Source organism: Carassius auratus, chromosome 5 (assembly GCF_003368295.1).
Source record: "Carassius auratus strain Wakin chromosome 5, ASM336829v1, whole genome shotgun sequence".
Taxonomy (NCBI): Eukaryota; Metazoa; Chordata; class Actinopteri; order Cypriniformes; family Cyprinidae; genus Carassius; species Carassius auratus.
The window spans coordinates 11,574,860-11,595,186 of NC_039247.1; the positions used below are offsets into that span (position 1 = coordinate 11,574,860).

At 37.5% G+C, this 20,327-nt stretch overlaps 3 protein-coding genes, 1 long non-coding RNA gene and 2 other non-coding genes across 6 annotated transcripts; 4 read left to right on the forward strand and 2 right to left on the reverse strand.

Annotated features, from left to right (window-relative positions):
• Positions 1 to 76: 76 nt before the first annotated feature.
• Positions 77 to 3,709, forward strand: LOC113075548 (60S ribosomal protein L12). The gene is made up of 7 exons (XM_026248232.1): positions 77 to 254; positions 1,843 to 1,916; positions 2,178 to 2,276; positions 2,363 to 2,444; positions 3,129 to 3,215; positions 3,469 to 3,581; positions 3,664 to 3,709. Exons 1-7 carry the CDS (start codon positions 218 to 220, stop codon positions 3,667 to 3,669), a joined length of 498 nt encoding a protein of 165 aa, XP_026104017.1. The 5' UTR covers positions 77 to 217; the 3' UTR covers positions 3,670 to 3,709.
• LOC113088002 (small nucleolar RNA SNORA65) lies at positions 2,538 to 2,664 on the forward strand. Its single transcript, XR_003285761.1, has one exon. It is a non-coding gene; the product is annotated as a small nucleolar RNA SNORA65 (small nucleolar RNA).
• On the forward strand, positions 3,268 to 3,395 carry LOC113088012 (small nucleolar RNA SNORA65). Its single transcript, XR_003285764.1, has one exon. It is a non-coding gene; the product is annotated as a small nucleolar RNA SNORA65 (small nucleolar RNA).
• A 336-nt stretch (positions 3,710 to 4,045) lies between the features above and the next one.
• Positions 4,046 to 5,635, reverse strand: LOC113075555 (DNA polymerase epsilon subunit 3-like). The gene is made up of 5 exons (XM_026248239.1): positions 5,491 to 5,635; positions 5,226 to 5,306; positions 5,012 to 5,097; positions 4,807 to 4,925; positions 4,046 to 4,707 (listed from the first exon to the last, which is right to left on the reverse strand). Exons 2-5 carry the CDS (start codon positions 5,289 to 5,291, stop codon positions 4,550 to 4,552), a joined length of 429 nt encoding a protein of 142 aa, XP_026104024.1. The 5' UTR covers positions 5,292 to 5,306; positions 5,491 to 5,635; the 3' UTR covers positions 4,046 to 4,549.
• Positions 5,636 to 14,606: 8,971 nt separating this feature from the next.
• Positions 14,607 to 16,873, reverse strand: LOC113075581 (uncharacterized). The gene is made up of 3 exons (XR_003280989.1): positions 16,760 to 16,873; positions 15,100 to 15,260; positions 14,607 to 14,656 (listed from the first exon to the last, which is right to left on the reverse strand). It is a non-coding gene; the product is annotated as an uncharacterized LOC113075581 (long non-coding RNA).
• Positions 15,916 to 20,060, forward strand: LOC113075569 (protein CYR61-like). Its single transcript, XM_026248253.1, has 5 exons — positions 15,916 to 16,218; positions 16,784 to 16,997; positions 17,211 to 17,558; positions 18,761 to 18,963; positions 19,253 to 20,060. The coding sequence occupies exons 1-5, from the start codon at positions 16,144 to 16,146 to the stop codon at positions 19,568 to 19,570; spliced, it is 1,158 nt and encodes a 385-aa protein (XP_026104038.1). The 5' UTR covers positions 15,916 to 16,143; the 3' UTR covers positions 19,571 to 20,060.
• The last annotated feature ends 267 nt before the right edge of the window (positions 20,061 to 20,327 follow it).

The following is a 20,327-nucleotide window of genomic DNA, read 5'->3' on the forward strand; positions in this document are numbered from 1 at the left end:
AAGTTGTGAATGACGTAATGCTTCGCCGCAGTGTGAAAGGTTGTTCACTTCTCGCGATACTTCGTGGCCTATATATTACTGGCACCACGCTTTATCGGCCTTTTCCATTTTCGCTGTCGTGGTGAAGGTGCAACAGTTTTCGGTCGTCCCGAATCCGGGTTCATCCGACACCCTCACCAATTCTAATCGAACTGAGCTCAACATCATCTGATACACCATGCCTCCTAAATTCGATCCCAACGAGATTAAAGTCGGTATGTTTGGAATACGGTAAACGTTTTAACGGGTTTCTGATTAACGTTCGGTCTGAGCGGCCTAGTCTGCGCGCAAGGGACTAATAAACGAGTAGAAGGGTAAAACTACAAAAAATTAACGTGTAGGTTAGTTTAGTCATTTTAAACAAAGTGTATATATAACAATATATGTAGGCTAACCTAGAGGCGTGGATTTTGAGCTCTTTCTATAGTATGTTTTGGGATAACGTTAGTGTCTGCAGTTTATCCTTGCACGTGGTGCTTTGAACGATTAGGTTTGACGATTTGAATGTGTACTACACCGGTTTCTTGTTGTAGTTTCACAGCACTCAGGAAGTGTATGTGGACATCTTCAAATGTTAGGACATCTTCAAATGTTAATCCACAAAAAGCGAACAAACGTGAACGGCAACGTCAGAGTAGCATTTGCGGTGTATCTTGCTTTATCCATCCAGACTATGTAGATATTTAAACTAGTTAAACTTTAGGGGAGTTGCAACGTTTTGGAAGTTTCTCATAAAAACTACGGTTCTAGTATTAGTGCATATCTTAGGGTTAGGTTGGGAACCGAGTAATGAACCCTTTTATCCTTCCGTCTAGTGAAATCTAGGGGCTCATGAAGTCAGTTTTACTTTTCCTCCCGTTAAATTTTTTCAAACCGTTTTAATGGTTGCATTTTATCAAACGCGTGTCTAATTAATTGGAATCATGAAACACAATTTAACAATTTTAAATTTAACAAAATAAAGACCCTGTGAAACGATTTCCTCAAACTCAAGTGTTTTTTACCAAAATCTGTTTTCCCTGATTTTTTTTTTTTATTGCATTTTAATACTTCCATTTTGTTGTAATAATCAAAAGTATCTTTAAGTGATTTGTATAAGTGTACCCCTCTCCTCCCCGATATACTGTTGTGTATTTACGTTTTTTGGCTCCGTCAGTTTCTGATAAAAAAAATAAATAAATTCTGGTAAATATTTCTTAAATGTTTTAGTTGCATAAGTATTAATGCTATAGTTCAGTAAAATGTATATCAGTCACCGTTTAATGTTAAACTGAAGTAATATCTTTTTTTAAATTTCCCCCTGAAAATACTGGGAAAATGCTCATGAAGGGACTTTCTCAGAGCAGTTCTAGGTTTTAATGTTCTATCGAGGCTGAAAACAAATTGTGACATTGTGCGTTATACAGTAAATTATGCCCGGATTCCATTAGTTTTCCACCTCGCCGAAGTCCCTGTGTTATTTCTGTATGGTGGTCCATCTCTGCATGCTGTTCTTGAAGCACAATAGCATGTGTGCTTTAATAGGGTTTTAATCTCAACGCCAAAAAGAACATTCTGTACAGAATAGATTTGCTGTAATGCTGCACAGGTCTTCCTTTTTTACATTATCCAGGTATACCTATTAGTCCTTTGAGTTATTTGCAAAGGAACTTTTTAACTGATGCGTTCAGATCAGTTTAAATGAATGGTGCTCAATGCAGAGTAGTGTTTTAATTTAACCCAACCCCCCCTCCCAATCTTACAGCATCCACTGGTTCTGTGATTAAATTCTAGTAAAAGTAACTTTTTGATTCTTTTTTTCAGTGTACATGAGATGCACAGGTGGAGAGGTTGGTGCCACTTCCTCGCTGGCCCCCAAAATCGGACCTTTGGGTCTTGTAAGTATAACCATCTTAGTCTGTATTGTTTGAGCTTATTTATAAAAAAATAAGCCCCCCGCCACTGTCCTAGTCTGTAAAAGTGACTTTGAACAATCCAGTGGAGGCTAATAGTGGAATACCGGCTTTTGGAAGCGGGGCGGCCCCAACCTAATGGCTAACTCTCTGCGCCGAAAGGCCTGGAACAAACCGCTTGTGTCACAGCACATTGACTCTTTTCCATGCTGTATTGTAATTTTAATTTTCTGTTCTTTCCCTCAGTCCCCTAAAAAGGTGGGTGATGACATTGCAAAGGCCACCGGTGACTGGAAGGGCCTGCGAATCACTGTGAAGCTGACCATCCAGAACAGACAAGCAGCGGTAAGCCCTTGAAGTGTTTCCACCCCTATATTGGCCCTTGAGGTCATGTAGCCTTTAGATGCTTACAGGTTTTGTTGTGGTTTCAGATTGAGGTGGTCCCATCAGCCTCTGCCCTCATCATCAAGGCACTGAAGGAACCTCCTCGTGACAGGAAGAAGGTCAAGAACAGTAAGTAGCTTTTTAGCCCACCTTCGTACCCCGTATTGGAGGAATCATGTCTTTTGTGTTTTCTGGTCATGTGTGTTTATTCACCATTAGCCTCCCGCCACTGTGCTTGTCTGTAAAATAGACTGTGTACTGCCAAGGGAAGGCTTATAGTGACCCAGCTCTAGGAAACAGGGCCGACCAACTTAATGGCTGACTCTGTGCCGAAAGGACTGGAACAAGTTCTATTGCATTTTTTTTTTTTTTTATTGGCCAAAATGTTGTATGATGCACACTGTCATTCAGAAGTTTGTGGTCAGTAAGAATTAATTTATTTCCGTCACGATGCATTTGATTTATCAAAAGTGGTCATTTTGAAGACCATAAACTTTACAGAAGTTTTGAAACCAAATAGCACTTTAACAAAAAAAGGACAGTGCCTTACACGAAGAGAAATATATGCAAATAACTGCTAATAAGTTTGATTGAAACTTAAGCTCCTTAATGTTTCAGTAAGACTGAATTCAGCCAGGATGCTTTGTTTTTCAAAAGCAAATTTTAAAGTTTTTAGCATGAAAGACTTCTGCTTATAAAACTACAAATCTCATCGACCCCAAACTTCTGAAAGGTAATGTACATGCTATTAGTTTGACTAGCGCATTCTAGATGTCCTGATGTTTGTAATAATGTTTCCCTTTTCTTTTGTAGTTAAGCACTCTGGAAGTGTTACTTTCGACGAGATCATAAATGTTGCCCGTGTCATGAGGCCACGATCTATTGCCAGGGAACTTAGTGGTATGTATTTTAAGAATTTATACATCTGGCAGCAATATTAATCGATCAGCCTCCCGCCACTGTGCTAGTCTGTAAAAGGGACTGTGTACTGTCCAGAGGAGGCTAAAAATAACCCAGTTCTAGGAAGCAGGAATACTCAAACTCAGTGGTTAAACCTGTGCCAAAAAGCCTGGAACATGTATTATAACAGTGTATGATTTGAGTTATATTGATTTAGATCATCGTATAAACCAATTTGTTGTCTGTTTCTCAGGTACCATTAAAGAGATTCTTGGCACAGCTCAGTCTGTAGGCTGCACCATTGATGGTCGTCCTCCCCATGATGTCATTGATGACATCAACAGTGGCAAAATTGAATGCCCAGCTGTAAGTATTAAGTGCCATTATGCTTTGGAGACAAATATTTTGTCTTTCACTCACTGGTTTTAATTTTATTTTTTCCTCCCAGGAGTAAGAAGTGGATTCAAGACAAAAAAATAAAACCGTTAAAATGACACAAGTCCATGTGTTTTCTTTCACTACTTCTCAAACAGGTGGCTTGATTAAAATGTCAAACACATATCAAGGTGTAAACTGAATTCATAACTTATTTTGGAAAAATAAGTCTCTATGCATTCCCAATTTCCGCTAAAGATTGTAAACCAGCAGCACTGTGATAACAGCAAAAATACTAGAGGACACGTCTAAGACCGTATAGAGAACCTCTGCATAGAGACCGCCAGAACTTTATTGGTTCTAGAAGTGTATATAACTATTTGGTTTGTACCATATTTTGGAAACACACGAGCATTCAACTATAAGACACCAAGAATATAAACTGATGACACTGAAACCATTAAAGCTATTTATTTGAAAAAAAAAAAAAAAAAATCGCTTACATCTAGTCAAATATTCCTGAGTTATACAAAAACTGGCTTAGTATAAAAAGTTTAATAACAGCTGAACATTATGAAATGAGTACTTTAAGCTGCCCACATCTTATTTGTCATCCTAAATCAACATCTTTCACCCTCCCCCCCCCCATTTCTTGACCAGGGAACAGTACCATTTACTTGCTTCAATCCTATAGCCACTACAGTGTTGTATCAAACTGATTAAAGTGAATTTGGAAGAGACCTTTTACAGTTTCTCTTGAAATATACCATACTGTATTCAAATGAGCTCTCAGCAGGAATGTTGCCACAGTTATTTTTGCACAGCTGCTCAATTTCATTAAGTAATACACATTCAGAACCATAGTCTTGTCTTTGTCGCACTATTAATGTGGAAACTGCCATTTGCCATAGTTGATGGAAACCAGGACGGATTGAACAATTAAATAATCCTGTTTCCTCTCAATTCTCCACATCCTCTTCCTCTCCTTCATTCTCTCCCTCCTGCTCATCCTCCTCTTCATCTCTACTCTTGTCATTCTCATCCGTGTTTTGCTTCTCCTTATCCTTGCGTTTTTGCTCAGTTGCCTCCTTCTTGCCTTTCTGACCTTTTTTGTAAGCTGATTTAAAAAAACAATGTCAGCACAAAGCCGTTAGACACATTAATCAGATGCTTTTATGAATTCATAGATCTCTGGACCTGTTCATATAATATTTACCTTCAAGAGCTTCCCTCAGGGGTTGTAAGAAGCGCTCAAACTCCATCTCCTCCACAGCGGACATCACATCTCCAGCGTTCAGAGTCTTCCTTTTTGCTTTCATAGCAAAATTATTTGCGCTGATGTCAACACAACAGAAATTACATTTGGGTAGGTTGCCAGAATAGAATTTCTCATACGAAATGAAACGAAACGTCTTACTAACCAGGATGTTGCATAGAGAACGAAAATACTGGCTGCTTGAGATATCGCTCTTCTCGCTTCCTTGGACACGTTAACTCCGTCTGGCAACTAAACACGAGGAAAACAAGTTACCTTGTATAATAAACACAATATAATAGACTACAGTGACTGAAAGAGACAATTTACATAAGGGTTTCATCTCAATGGATAAAATAACCAGCTGTGGTGACACTTACTGCCTCCTTTATAATGCGCGTGATGACAGCATTGGGAAGATTGAGGTCCTCTGGTCTCTCAGCCATTACACCGAATACACACTAAAAGAGATGAAACACGACGATGTAATGTTTTTGTTTTATATTAACCGATTTGGGTGGATAAACATGCGTGATCAGATCTCTATCTGAACGACCGCGAAAACTTTTTGTTAGCTTAGCCGCCTAACTTACACCAACTACAATACAAAACGATTGAAGTGTGTTAAATATCGAATTTCGTTACCTTAAATATGCGTTAGCTTGTTTATCAGCAATTCAGCTGCATACAGAACAAGCGAATACGAACAAAAGTTAATGTGTGCTTTACTAGTCCGCAACCCGCTTGATCATCCAAACCCAGGCTTTGACCTTTCACCTCTAACCGCTCCGCCAACCAATAGCCGCTCAGTTATGACGTCAATTTGTAGGCAAACCAGAAATATTTACGCCAGATTGGTGCGCATGGTTGCGTACTTTCACGTTTGACCTGTAATATAAATTACACAGAATACCTCAAATGTGAATTTCAAAGCCGCTTTTTTATAATGTCTTTAACAATACAATTATTATGACGGTTCACATCCTGGTGACAGTTTTAGTCCTTGTGTGTGTCCAAAATGGACCTAGTCTTATTTTAGTCATAAACTGAAAACTTATCTTCTAAAAAAAATCATAGGAAATTCCCAAAGAACAAACATGTTTATTGTCTTCTTGGTTTTATCTTTATTTTTCTAGTAAGTTATGAATAATTGCGCGTGGGGTTTTCAGTATGAAATAAAGGTTTATCAAAGTAAAACGGGGAAAACCTATTTCAGCGCTGTTTCAGTGTTTGATATTTGTTGGCTTGTGGGTTGTTGTTTTTGGGCCACTCAGCGGCATTTGATGGCAATTTAATTTATCTGCATCTCAGATCGTGTGAAGTATAAACGCATATAGCTAAACCTCGTTTACAAATTGAACGTTTTTTTCTTTATTTTTTTTTTCTTTACAATACGCCCTCTTGTTCATCTTATCGCGAAACCAGTCCACATGAATAATGTGTTTATTATTATTATGAAGCATGTGCAGTGGTCACGTAGCAATACAGTGCAACTGCTCAGTTTACACGGAATGTATATTGTAGTAATTTCATGGTCTCGCAAGAGCGTTTGTTAATGTTCTGAGATCATTTCTATTTATAGCATTATGTTTTAAATGTTTGAGAGTATTGCTTGCGTGAGTATGAATGTGAAACATCATTTAGTTGCGTTGCTGGACCATCAAATAATGGGAAAAACTTTAATAGGCCTATTTCAAAAGGTTTTGAAGCATTTGCCTAAAGTGTCTAATCTATATATTTATTTTCTTATGGTGGAAAACTGTTATTATTAATATTAGTATAGACTAATTAATGGTGATGCTTTAAACAGATTTAACAAAAGAAAAATAAATCACTGTATGAAGCATAATCTTCTTGTCTCCATGTGTGGCCCCCCTGAAATAATTAAGGATTTATAACAAATTTCATGTAGATTTTTCCATAATGAACAAACCCATAAAAGATAACTGTTTGGGGGCGTGGCTTTTTTGAATCTTCATCACCCTTTAAAGTTTGCCATACAATTGTGTCAACCTCACTTGTGGTTAATGGCAAAGACTTTCCATGACTTTTTTCCCTGATTTCTTTGATGCTCATCAAATGGGTTGAGGTTAGAGTCATAGCTCACAAAGCAATTAACATTTAACACCATGTTGTCTTTTTATAGAGATTGTTTCAAGTTTCATTTGTTTTCTTCACACTTTGCAAATGATGTCATTCAAATGCTCAAGTTTTTAATGGCATCTTTAGCTCTAAATGAGACTTCGTACGGCTGCAGTTTACTACACTAGATTGTGAACTAAGTTTTGATTAATTAGGATAAACCTTAATAACAAGAATCTAATTCGATTTATCAAAGGGCATCACATTTGACAATGTTCAGAGTCAATCTCAAATGAGGTCAAACTTTTGTCTTCTAAATTCCACAAATCATATATTCTTTTCATTTATGCCAGCTCTCTTTATAATGGGTAATCATTAGATAAAGACTAATATTTCTACACATCTTTACACCTGAATAGCATTTAAGACTGATAACTTGGATGTGGATGTAATTTTGGTATAATGGTGGTAGTGTATGATAGCAACACCAGGTGTCACTAATAATACTAATACTGACAGTTTGTTGTTTTGTTTTTTTAATAGCTGCAGTTAAGATCACTCATTTTCTCTCTCTTATAATTGTTAATTAATTAGTAAAATTATTTATTTATTTTTCTGGCTTTCATTGTAGGAGTCCCATGAATATGACAGGAAAATGCAGATTGAAAATGCAGAATTTGACAGAAAAATGCAGAAAATTCACTTTAGCTTTCCTTTCACAATAATTAAAGCAAAGTCACTGTGTCACCACCAAAGCAGCTGTCTCTTTCATTATTTTATTAATTGTAATCAACTGTACAACATTATGTGACCTGGAGACTATTTATATTTCCATGTTGTTTATATGAAAAAATGTCATGTGTAGAATACAGCACACCTGCTTTAGTGTGTTAATCAACTTTAAGATATTGATTCAGTTTTTTTCACAGTTATGTTCATGACTACAGCATTTATGATTATCAATTTTCTGCTTGAAATAATGCGGGATTGGGGCCATTCTGTTTCCATTTAAAACATTCATAATGTTTCACTGGACTTCATAAGAATTCAAAAGTGAACGATGTTGCTCAACTATTCAGCTGTAATTTCTAACTTAATGCAGGGTGTTTTTTGTGCAGTGAAATTTAAAGGGTGATGTGTGATTGTTGCCGTTGCTTTTAACCAGTTGATTATGACCTCATTATCTTTATTTTTTATATAATTTATTTTTTTGTCCCAGTAATTCAGATGACTAATATAAATAGGTGAGTGTACAGTATAGGCTTGGTCAGATGTAGACAAAAGTCAGGATTTCACACCTCTAAATTTGATGCTTTAAATAAATGGAAATTTCCAACAAGAAAATAAAAGTTGATGACAAGAATGGTTAAGCTGAAGAACTAAAGTTCTGAACTGTAGATCATTCATTTAAATGCATTACTTTTAAAATCAACTCCTCAAACATTTTTTTGAAAAATGTGTTCCTATGAGTTGTACGTGTCAGATTTACAACCTTTCCACTATAAAGGCCATCAATTATTATTATGACTCTAACTCCTATTCACATGCTTCCACAGGTTACAGTTCCTAAGGAAGGATAGGAAGTCTGAGTTTCCCAGTCTCATTCATTTCCCTTCAATGTTCAACCAAGAAAGATTGAATAGAAACAGGAAAGTCCATCAAGCAGCCCACTCCAATAGATGTTCTCAGGAAAGGCCACAACCAAACGAACACATAAATACTCCCGTCATTGTCTGGACATTTGTCTGCTTCTGCTTGCTCTAGAGGTCACCCAAAGGCTCATGTTGAAGGTATATATTGGCTCATTTGTATTGGAATATATTTCAGATTTTCTTAGTGAAGAGATTGCAGTGCTCTTATTTTATGTTCACTGGCTGCAGATAGTACAGATTTGCCTCAGTTATTTTAATATTTACTTTCAATCAGTGCTCTGTACTCTGAATCTTCATATAGGATCGAAAGATGTTTCACCTCATATTTTACATTTATTTTTTTAAAATGGCATTCAATGGCAAAATGCCTTCAACCATGTTCCCATTTTGGACAAATCTTTTTACTTCCAGTACACTCGGGAATGGATATGTGAACTTGTCAAAAATGATTTGTATTACATATTTACTTTTGTCATTTATTGCATAACTAGACACTCTTTATTGTGCTTTTTTTCTCGGCCAGCTGTTTCCGTTTTGTTTTATCTGTTTAAAGATTGCTTTCATTGAGTCTCTAATCAATCAAAATACATGAAAACTCTATCCATGGAGCCTTTTAAAAGATTGTAATTTTTGTCAAAATTATGTTATGAAAATCTGCTTTCTTTCGTGCATTCAGAGTCACCGTTTCCATGTGGGAAAAAGTGTTTTCATGAGTGGTCTTTTTGTGAATTTAATTTGACCTTTTTGAACTTTCATACAAGATGGCATTAAAGAGACAACAGCTTGCATGGAGCAGCCTTTAGATACAGCACATATCATGGGCTTATAAAATGAATCAAAAACTTATGGGTGACTACTAAAATAATAAGTATATAATGGCACTCCCTAACTAAATCTATTGTCTTTGGATGTTGCTGCATTAACACTGTTAGGTGCCAATCCAAAATGATCACATACTAGCTGCCTTATGCTCTATGATGGACTGTTTACATTTTTCTATTATTAATTACATTGATTGATCCAGGTTTTTGCAGGATGAAAAGTGTTATGCAGTCCGAGTTTCTCACTGTCATAACAACATATTTTAAGCTTCCATGAACAGAACCAAAACATTGGTTGCAAGCTGCCATCAACAGTTACCTCAGCCTCGCCTCTAATCCTCCCTTAAGCAGGGACCTCATCTTCATCCATGCATCTTATATTACACCTCATATCTCCTGCACACCTGGAGATCTTGTCTTTCACAGAGGACAGTTGTGCTGTTGAAAGTTTGGGCAGTGGAGGAGTGAGGAGGGTGGTTCTGCTCTCCCAACGGCTGTCAACACCTCCATTTTGACGGAGTGAAGGAAATCAACCTGAATGAATAACAGGAGAAGTGAATGTCTGAATGAACCTCATTGACACACACCTGTGGAGATCACCACCTTCACCTGTTTGAACTTCTGACCTATTTATGAGGTTAAGGGGCCACATGCTGCAATACAGGGGACAGAAAACACCATGCGAAGACACAGTTGATTCACATTATGTGGTTATGAATATGCAGTAAATATCTTGAACAAACATCTCTCCACATGAAAGCTTTCCATCCTACAGACTATTTTAATTTCTGATATTACACAGCTGCTCAATCATGCCTTTTCTTGGTGTCCTGTTACTTCTGCCAAGATTCTGATAATCATATCCAATGGACACTTACTTTATACATTCATGAAGTTTTTAAATGTAGAACCTACACAGAGTAGTAGCAATGTAGATGAGAAAGGCCACAGGAAACCAAAGCTAAAGGCCTGAACGAAGGAAGAGGTCCAAACTCTGCTTCTAAGTTATGCTTAGAAAGGTGCAAATCTTATGTGAAATGTTCTGTCTCTGTTTGCAAAGAACATTTTCGCATTGTCTGTGATAAAAAATGTGGGGAGTGAAGGTTCAGATTAGAAAATACTTTACATTGGATCTAAATTAGTTTAGAGTTTTAGTTTTTTTTTTTTTTTAAGGCATCCTTTGTACAGGCTTAGTATTTTGTAATTTAGCAGTATTATTGTAAATGAAGATACACACACACACACACACACACATTTCAAATAACCTCAACCACAGATGCTGCATTCACTGCTTTTACCTTTTTTTTCTTATTATAATGCCCCAAACTTGGAAAACAACTCATTTCCCACTCATAATTATGACTTTAAGGTTCTTCTTGTGAAATAAATGTTTAAATACGATCTTTCTGACAGCCTGCCTTCAAGTGCACGTGGAAAGCTTGTACCCTGAGTTGGAAATTCGTTATCATGTCACACATTCAGAAAGCAAGACAAAATAATTATATTGTGGACAATTCAAAAGGATGAAAATTATTCATTTCCATCACTTATTTAGCCTATGGTATCAAAAAAAAAAAAGTTTTTGTTAAGCAAACCTGGAAAGTGTTTAACTTTTTGCCATTTATTGTTTCTACTTATCTCTCTATATAAATCATAGATATGTTGTATTCTCTATAATACAGTTCAGTGTGTCTGCCATGTTTCAAATTGACACGACCCTTCCCATGACCTACTGTACCACTTCTGCCAAGATTCTGGAGGATTCAATGGACACTACTATCCCATCTACAGAAGAGGGGTTGTGAATGGCAGTGAAGCAACACAACTGACACTGATCACATGATAGTGACAACATTACACATATGAATTTCATACATACGTCTCACATTTAATACCATTATAAAACCAAATATTTTTTAAGGATCTGAAGTAAGTTTCAACCCAAATTACTATACTAGATAGTATGCGACTTCGGACGCAGCTATAGTTACCAATTGTAGTGAATCTAGATCTTCAGTATTGATATACCGAAATACTTTTCTGATAATGAACAACTGACTCCAGAAGTGTACCTTGGCTCAAAAATGATTGCGATCAATGAGGCAGATTTGAAATGAAATGAAGCATTCTGAACAGACGTCATTTGAGGAATGTCTTTTTGCACAGCACTGGCAGTGGAAAAAGTCGGGATGCTCTGTACACATTGGGCACAGGGCTCATCAGAAGCAAACAAACAGAGGCAGCTCTGTGATGATGCATGAGTCTGTCAGAGAGCCCCCAGCTCTGAATACAGACCAGCCAGTGTAGGGTCAGACGGAAACTGAACTTCTCGATCAATCACAAGCTGGTTACCACATATACACAGTGAATCTCATGTATGTGCATCCACTCGATAAACTTCCCTTGGCTCTCTTTGAGTGCTATAAGTGGAAATCGAAGGAATCTCCAAATATCCAGACAAGAATGTGCACACACAAACACAAAGGGTTGTTTGAATTCCTGTTGAGTCTACTCTTTCTAGACCTAACATACCTACTGTAACCTTTGCAGAAAAATATCAACTGCAAAAATAATTCATATCCACCGCTCTACGATTTTCCCTCCTTGTGATTTACGAGTGTTGAGCATTCTTAAGTGAATCATCAAATCCTGCAGACCGTTCCATTAATTACCCTGAGGTATCTTTGGTATCTGCTCGCAGTGTTTCACACCATGCCAGTATTTTGAACCCTTTCAGTTTTTCCGCCTCTTCAACGGGTGAACCGTCTGTTTGATTGTGTTGGCCTGAATGTGGCATATTTCAGCTGCCCTCTGAACAATATCAAAAACAGGTGTTATTGATACAAGGTGAGTTGTGTTGAAAAACGGATGTAAAGAGGAGAAAGATACATATTTGGGGAGTTAATATTGGCACTTGTATCTTCATTTTTCCATCTCTGGTGTGTTTAGCAGATTATTTCCAGGAACATTTAAAGATGTTGCTGCATCAAATAGCAAAGCTAAACAGCTCCAGGGGCACAAACTGGTTCCCAGCAGTTTCTCTCTCACACACTCACTGCAAAGTCATTTACTGACCGAAAATGTCATGTTTGATCTAAGCCTCATGATGTTAAATGAACTTCTCATGAAGGAGTCTCAAGCTCACATTTGATATTAATTGAAAATAAAAAAAGTCTACTATTATAACCCTTTGATTCTTTGTATTTGACATTTTCAGAACAGTTTAACACTGACCCCTCTCTTAGTCTTATTGCTGTAACATGAAAAAATGATTAATATCTAAATGTTATTGTATTTATACATCATGGTAATATTTGATGTACTGTTATAGTTATTTAAAAATTGGTTTGAATAATAAACATCACAAAACAATTATTTACAGTATTTTTACAGTAATGTGTATGACTGTGATAAGAATCAATAATAAAAATAATGCATTAGAGACATGTATAAATTGTCATTGTAATAGCACAATGCAAAAATTAAATAGATAAATAAAAATCTAAGGTTATTAACTGTAGAATGTTTGCTTCATTTAAAATATTTAATTTTATTAAATCTTATTTCTTGAGATTTCAGTTCTTTTTCCACATTACAGCCACAGGTTTTTTTTTTTGGTTTTTTTTTTGTGATCAACATTTTTTTTACAGATTAATTTCACTTTCAGAAATAAATCACAAGTCAAGGTTCAAAAGAAATATGTACAAACAGATGCCATGAAGCCTTCCACTTATACAGAGAAAGAGGAAGAAAAATAAAAGTACAAAAAAATCAGTGAAGCATAGTAGGGATGTCAACTTCTCATCCTATCTAGCAACGTCTCAGCAACATTTGTCAAACTCCGAATAGTGTTGTCCTTAGCGCCGTTGAGGCTGGCAGTGGTACCTTCCTGCAAGACAATGTCTCTGAAGTATGATAGCCAAGTGATTCATAGTGTTTTGAGATTGCCTTGGTTTCAGCAGATGTGGTTTCCACTGCTTTGCAGACTCTGTGTGGCAAGTCTAAGTGTTGCCATGGTATTAGTTTATTAGTTAATTCAATCTCTATTACCGTACTTTTTTACTTCTATTTTAAGGCAAGACTTTTATTATTCTGTTCCCAGGCAGACAGACGAATATACACACACTGATTTCCCACTGTGCAGTTTTGACATACTTCTCTTGCTAATGTGCAGAGCTGCTGATCCCTCACTTGACTGCTTCCATAGCAATGCAATGATGTTCCAGACATCAACAAACAGACAAGAGTTTGTATCTTTATTTTTAATTCTTTTAGCATTTATGATGGATATCTGTTTTGTCTGACAAATAGTCTAACTCATACTTAAAATTAGAAGTATGTGTGGGAACCATGGTGAGTTAAGGATATTGAGAAATATGGGACACCCAAGATTTGATGTGGATATTTCTAGTTCCTAGTTGGCTTGTCATGTCATTGAGGTCTCATTTGGTGGTCTGAAGTATTGTGCTGCAATTAAAAAAAAAGTAAATTGCATGATTTACTATTATATTCACTCTTAGTGTGTGAATATTATTTATTCTCTTGGCAAATAACTTTATTATCACTTGTGTTGGACTGAAAATAAACACAGAGAAAAAAAATGAACCACAAAATAGATGGCAATGTGGTTGAAATGTTCATGACTTTCAGAAAAAAAAAGTTTGAGAATGCTGTTGTGATGGATGTACGTACAGAATAAAGACATGATAAACGAACTAGTCCAAGTGTAAAAGTTTGACTCACCCTCATGTTATTCCAAACTTGTCTTTTCTTCTCTAGAATACAAAAATATATACACTACAGACCAAAAGTTTGGAAACACCTTCTCATTCAAAGAGTTTTCTTTATTTTTATGACTATGAAAATTGTAGATTCACACTGAAGGCATCAAAACTATGAATTAACACATGTGGAATTATATACATAACAAAAAAGTGTGAAACAACTGAAAATATGTCATATTCTAGGTTCTTCAAAGTAGCCACCTTTTACTTTGATTACTGCTTTGCACACTCTTGGCATTCTCTTGATGAGCTTCAAGAGGTAGTCACCTGAAATGGTCTTCAACAGTCTTGAAGGAGATCCCAGAGAGCTGCTTAGCACTTGTTGGCCCTTTTGCCTTCTGTCTGCGGTCCAGCTCACCCCTAAACCATCTCGATTGGGTTCAGGTCCGGTGACTGTGGAGGGCCAGGTCATCTGCAGCACCCCATCACTCTCCTTCTTGGTCAAATAGCCCTTGATGCCTTCAGTGTGACTCTACAATTTTCAGTCATGAAAATAAAGAAAACTCTTAGAATGAGAAGGTGTGTCCAAACTTTTGGTCTGTACTTTATATTTTGAAGAAGCTTTAAACTGTTCATGTTCATAAAATAAAAGCTATAAAATGGACAAAAACAGAAAGACATGTTTGAGAGTATCGTCTTTTGTGTTTCATTAAGATGTGTAAATGAGATTCATTAAGATGTTTTTGAATGAACTTTCTCTTTAAGAGAAGAACTAGTGACCTGGAATTTGACGCATACACACAAATCTACCATGGAACTATTATGTTATTATAAGAAATCTCATAACCTCAGTGAAATCACGAATTTCCTTAAAATGGTTTCTATCCATTGATGAATCATTATGAATTGCACATGAAGTTAAAGCACTTGTGTCATAAATACGTCCTTACAGTGTGTGTCCTAACTAAGATTCACCTGTTCAAATGCATGCCGTATGACTCTGTTATCAGCCATTCCAGTCATTTGCTGCATATGCTGTGACTAATCTCCCTCTGACTTGACCTCTGACCCTGTAGATGTCACACCAGAGGAATCATCATCAGGGGAATGTCATTCCAACTGCTCTTCTGGCACGTCTGTCAAAGAAATGAATGAAAAGCTCCACACAGTGATATTTCTACACCACCTACTCTTTCATACAGATCATTTTCCTCTCTTTCTTTCCCTCTCTCTCACTCAGATTTTTGTGAGTGGATGCTGTACGTCAATGAGCGGGCTGGCAGCTATGTGCCATGTGTGTGTGATGTCTCGCCGCCATGGTGGTGAGAGCGAGTGCTGTCTGACAAAACTGTCTGTGCTGTCTGTAGGGGAGGTGAGAGGGATTGCTCAGTGTGTGTGTGTGTGTGTGTGTGTGTGTTACTGGATTCTCCTCTGAGCAAAAATGTGCTAGAATACCTTTCCTGTATTTCACAACAGCCCAGACTAGTTCCTGAACTCAGACACAAACACCTTTCAGTATTTCTAGCAGTTTCTCCAGCTCTAGTTTTCATATGATTTCTGTCTAAGGTGATCGTTAGCGAAGGCAAAATAAGATATCAATAGAAGTATATACATCTAAAGATGTTTATTCTTACCATTAATTCATAATAAAAGAGACAGGCAAACCAACTAAAATGTATTGACTCTATATCTTTTTCTAAAGTGACCTGTCAAATCTGTATGTGTGTGTGCGTGTGTGTGTGTGTGTGTGTGTGATGTCAGAGGGGGCTGCGCACGGCTGTCTATAAAAGTGGCAGTCACTAAGGGAATCTAGTGAGAACAGAGCTTTAGAGTTTTGTGCATTTATCAATTCATAACAGACGTCAAGAGAAAGAGGCGAGAAGGGATTGTCAACCAGACAAATTATTTTTGGACTGACAGATGCAGAGAGGATCTAAAGGCACTTTTTGAACATCTGAAACACTGTTTGTTAATCATCCAAACAGAGCACAAACGTAATCATTTTGGATAAAACTAACTATGTCCCCTCTGAGGATCGTAGCAAGACAAGGACATTTTATCACACTGGTGCTGCTGTCATGGGCCGCTGTGGAGGTGAGTTTTGTGCTATGTTTGATGGTTTGAACTGGAATGTGCATCATTTTCTGCTCTGATACATTATATTTTTGTACTGCTCTTTTATAAACTATGATTTGAGACCTTTATTGATTAATGATTTGAATAAAGTCATACTGTTGTAATATGCACTGGTATAAAAATCACTTAATCACAATTTCAGTTTTCGGTTGCAGATAAAACTTTTTAATTAAGCATCTGTTACAAATAAAATAATTTTAGTACACAATGTGATAGGGCATTGAATCCACTTTCGTGCCTTATTTGTGTCAGGTTTTGGCTTAGAGACCCAGTACTATTCTTGTATGTGGTCAAATATAGAGGCAGCATGAACTTATAACGACTTTATAGTGTCTGAGGAGGTTACTGCAATTAATAATTTGCTTCATTGCAAAACTATGGCATTTTTTATTATTTCTTACATTTTTTAAGTGAAAGCAACTTATTATCTCTTGATTTGTGGGATGGATGAAAGAAAAATATCTCATATAGTCTAGTGTATTAAAATTTCCGTCCTTACTTGTTTCCTTCTGTGCTTCCTCAGGTGCAAGGAGGCTGTCCACTAAAATGCTCTTGTCCTTCCTCGCCCCCCTCGTGTCCTCCGGGTATCAGTTCGGTTCTGGACTCATGTGGGTGTTGTCGGGTCTGTGCCAGGCAGTTTAACCAGGACTGCAGCCCTACTGAGCCCTGCGACCACATTAAAGGACTGCGCTGCCACCTAGCGGCCGCTGGAGACCCTGACAGAGGCCTGTGTAGAGGTAAGAGGAGACAGTGCCGTTGTTGTTAACTACAATTAAAAAATCGATAGATTAAAAATATTTTTAAAAAGCCTAAACTGATTTGCTGGTGTTAGTTGGTTTAAGCAAACCAGACAACAGAATCAATTTAAAAAATTACTTTTTATTTTTATTAAGGCTAACTGTGGCACTCGTGTTAATCAATCAATACTGTTAATTCTGCATGACGACTAGCTGAGGCTCAAGGTCGTCCATGTGAGTTGGATGGACGGGTGTATCAGCACGGCGAGGACTTTCAGCACACCTGTGAGCATCAGTGCACGTGCGTGGATGGAGTAGTCGGCTGCGTCCCACTGTGCCCACACCGCATCTCTCTGCCCGACTGGCGCTGCTCCCGCCGCCGCCTCATCAAACTGCCCGGCCGCTGCTGCCAGGAGTGGCTGTGTGATGATGACAACCGCATTGCTGAACAGGATCCGTTGCCTGACGCACATCCACAAAAGCAGACAGACCTAATAGGCAACGAGTTACTTGTAGCTCCATCTACTTCTTGGGATAGCAGTGCAGGAGCCCCTTATCAAGGTAGATGAATAACATTGGCTTTCAAGAGAAACTAAACCAACTTTTTTTTAGTTAATGATCTGTAAGAATGGGGCTTTATTAGTGATGTTCATTGATTCGAGTAACTTTTTTGACATTTGAGTATAGAGTGTTTTAATTCTACAATATGTGGTGTAAAAAACGTCTGAGTGCTGCCCTCTTCAGGTTGAACGGAGGCTACTGCAGTTGATTTTTCCTATTGGATGTTTGGGGTGGCAAGTGACATAAGCAGTTTCCAGCTCACCACGCCCCTTGGTACGAGCTACCACGCCCTTAGCAGTATAAAACAATCTTGTTAGTTAGGAGTTAGGAGCTGGAATTGTGAGTTTTGAAAACGACCAGGATAGACTACAAACTGCATTATACGCGGGATTGCTTCTCCAACGCAATAGAGGTGGAAATTAGCTTCTCCACACAGCTTGCGCTGAAAAGCGACGCGGTGCGGGAGTTAAGACCGCAGTTTGAGCCAGCGGATCGAATTGATATGGCTCAGGCCACAGACACCTCGACATCCTCCACTTCAGGTGAAGGTGGGGGAGAAAAGTTCTACTTCAAATGAACGCTCTGTTGCAATGCTCAGCCCCGCCCTCGCTTCATCCCCTCAGAGCCTGACTCCACCCACTGGCAATATTTAAATAATGCTGAAAAGTGGGCAGAGCACAGCGGAGATAGAGGGGATGAACCAAGGGCAGGGCTGAGTGCGTGGGGCGTGAACCTGAGACCCGCAGTGATGGATTGATTGACAGCTGCTGTCAGAGTCGCTTAAATGGAGAGTGACTGTAGTGACGCAAGCATTGCAACAGAGCGTTCATTATAAGTAGAACTTTTCTCAATTCAATTCGAGCAATTCGAGGGGAAACTGCTTACGTCACCTGCCACCGCTTACGTCACTTCAACTGCAGTAGCCAACGTTCAACCTTAAGAGGGCAGCACTCAGACGTTTTTACACCATATATTGTAGAATTAAAACACTTTATACTCAAATGTCAAAAAAGTAGCTCGAATCAATGAACATCACTAATAAAGCCCCATTCTTACAGATCATTAACTGAAAAAAGTTGGTTTAGAGTTTAGTTACTCTTTAAAGATCATGAAACAAATGACATAACCAATGCATTATTTCCTAACTTTTGATCACAGAAAAAAATGAATCATGGATATAATTTTTTTTTATATGTTCGTAGAGTGGATTTCATCCTCTAAGTCCCACGACGTCCTTCCTCCCACCTGCTTACTGCAGGTCACTGATTGGTCCCCGTGCTCAGCCACCTGTGGAATGGGCGTGTCCAGCCGTGTAACCAACAGTAATCCTGAGTGTCGGCTCCTCAGTGAAACTAGGCTCTGTCAGATACGAGGATGTGACGTCAACCCTGCACCATCACTGAAGGTAAGTGGTGGCTGCAGTCTGATAGAATTTTTTAGATTTAAAAAAAAAAACAAAAAAAAAACGTAACGTTACAAAATGACTAAGATTTTTTTAGTAGTAGTAATTTTTCAAAATATTTTCTACATTGTAACACTGAATGTAGGTGGTAAAAAATACATCTGTATCTGGGAATAAGATAAATAATATCATATTAAAAAAAAATGGCTTCTGTTGGCTTCTGTTGCTACTGAAGTAGATTTCTCTCTCTTTCTCACATTCTCTTTCTCCTCCTCTCCATTCCTTTTTTCAGAAAGGAAAGAAATGTCAGAGAACCACACGAACACTGAAACCTGTGCAGATCGTATTTGCCGGATGCTTCACTGCTCGCCGTTACAGGCCTCGTTCATGTGGATCCTGCTCAGACGGTCGCATCTGTGTTCCCTCTGTGACACGTACAATCCGTCTACACTTTCACTGTCCCGAGCCAGAACGAGACGACTTTACCCGCAATGTCATGTGGATACACCGCTGCAGCTGCAGTCAAAGAAACAGCAGACAGGGCCTGTCATCACAAGCAGAGTTCTTCAATCTGCCAAACGATATACACACATACACACATGGACATTAGTTTAAAGAACCTATTTAAAGGCATCTTCTCAATTTTCTACTGTACCCAATGTTCTGTGCAAATGTTTTAGTCCATTCATCAATACAACAGTATAATCTCAATATAACAATAATATGTAGCTATATCAATTATATAGACATTTGCTGTTAAATCAGGTTTGTAGTGACACATGGGAAAAATTATGACTGTAAAGCTTAGGAAAAATATAGTATAATCCATACCATACACAGGCTAATAATTCAATATTCATACCCTTTTGTTGTAATCATAAAACCAGATTTACTGTATATAGTGTAAATATGTATTAATTCCACTGTACATATATATATTGTTTCTATTTTATAATATTTACCAGACTTCAGTTCTTGTGAAGTGTCATATTCAAACCTCAATTTTTTGAGGTGAATGGCAAATAATAATATGGAGCAAATACATTTATTTGTATAAATATAGTAGTTTCATTTTGTAAAATAAAATTTTGAACAGTTTACGTTTTGGCTTTGTGTTCTTTGTGCATGATATTTACAATAAAAGTGAATAGAATAGAATAGAATAGACGTGGAATTACAATAAAAATGATGTTGTTTAGCAATTAAGTTATTAATAAAAAAAAATAAAAAAAAGATCTAGTCTTCTAAATAAATGTTCACTTATACCTTCATTAGAACACAGCATGACCAGGCCAATTTTTCTAAAGGACTTCAATGTTGCCACTGTTATATTTCCTCTTGTTCAGCTTCTCTCTGCTTTGTCTCTG

Bases quoted from the DNA above. Each gene is read 5' to 3' on its own strand.
- LOC113075555 (XM_026248239.1), bottom strand. From the start codon at position 5,291: ATGGCTGAGAGACCAGAGGACCTCAATCTTCCCAATGCTGTCATCACG. The intron at 5,098-5,225 runs GTAAGTGTCACC...CCTCGTGTTTAG, and splicing joins CGCGCATTATAAAGGAGGCA to TTGCCAGACGGAGTTAACGT. The intron at 4,708-4,806 runs GTAAATATTATA...TTTTTAAATCAG, and splicing joins CCTGAGGGAAGCTCTTGAAG to CTTACAAAAAAGGTCAGAAA.
- LOC113075548 (XM_026248232.1), top strand. From the start codon at position 218: ATGCCTCCTAAATTCGATCCCAACGAGATTAAAGTCG. The intron at 2,277-2,362 runs GTAAGCCCTTGA...TTGTGGTTTCAG, and splicing joins TCCAGAACAGACAAGCAGCG to ATTGAGGTGGTCCCATCAGC. The intron at 2,445-3,128 runs GTAAGTAGCTTT...TTTCTTTTGTAG, and splicing joins CAGGAAGAAGGTCAAGAACA to TTAAGCACTCTGGAAGTGTT.
- LOC113075569 (XM_026248253.1), top strand. From the start codon at position 16,144: ATGTCCCCTCTGAGGATCGTAGCAAGACAAGGACATTTTATCACACTG. The intron at 16,998-17,210 runs GTAAGAGGAGAC...CATGACGACTAG, and splicing joins TGACAGAGGCCTGTGTAGAG to CTGAGGCTCAAGGTCGTCCA. The intron at 17,559-18,760 runs GTAGATGAATAA...ATATGTTCGTAG, and splicing joins TGCAGGAGCCCCTTATCAAG to AGTGGATTTCATCCTCTAAG.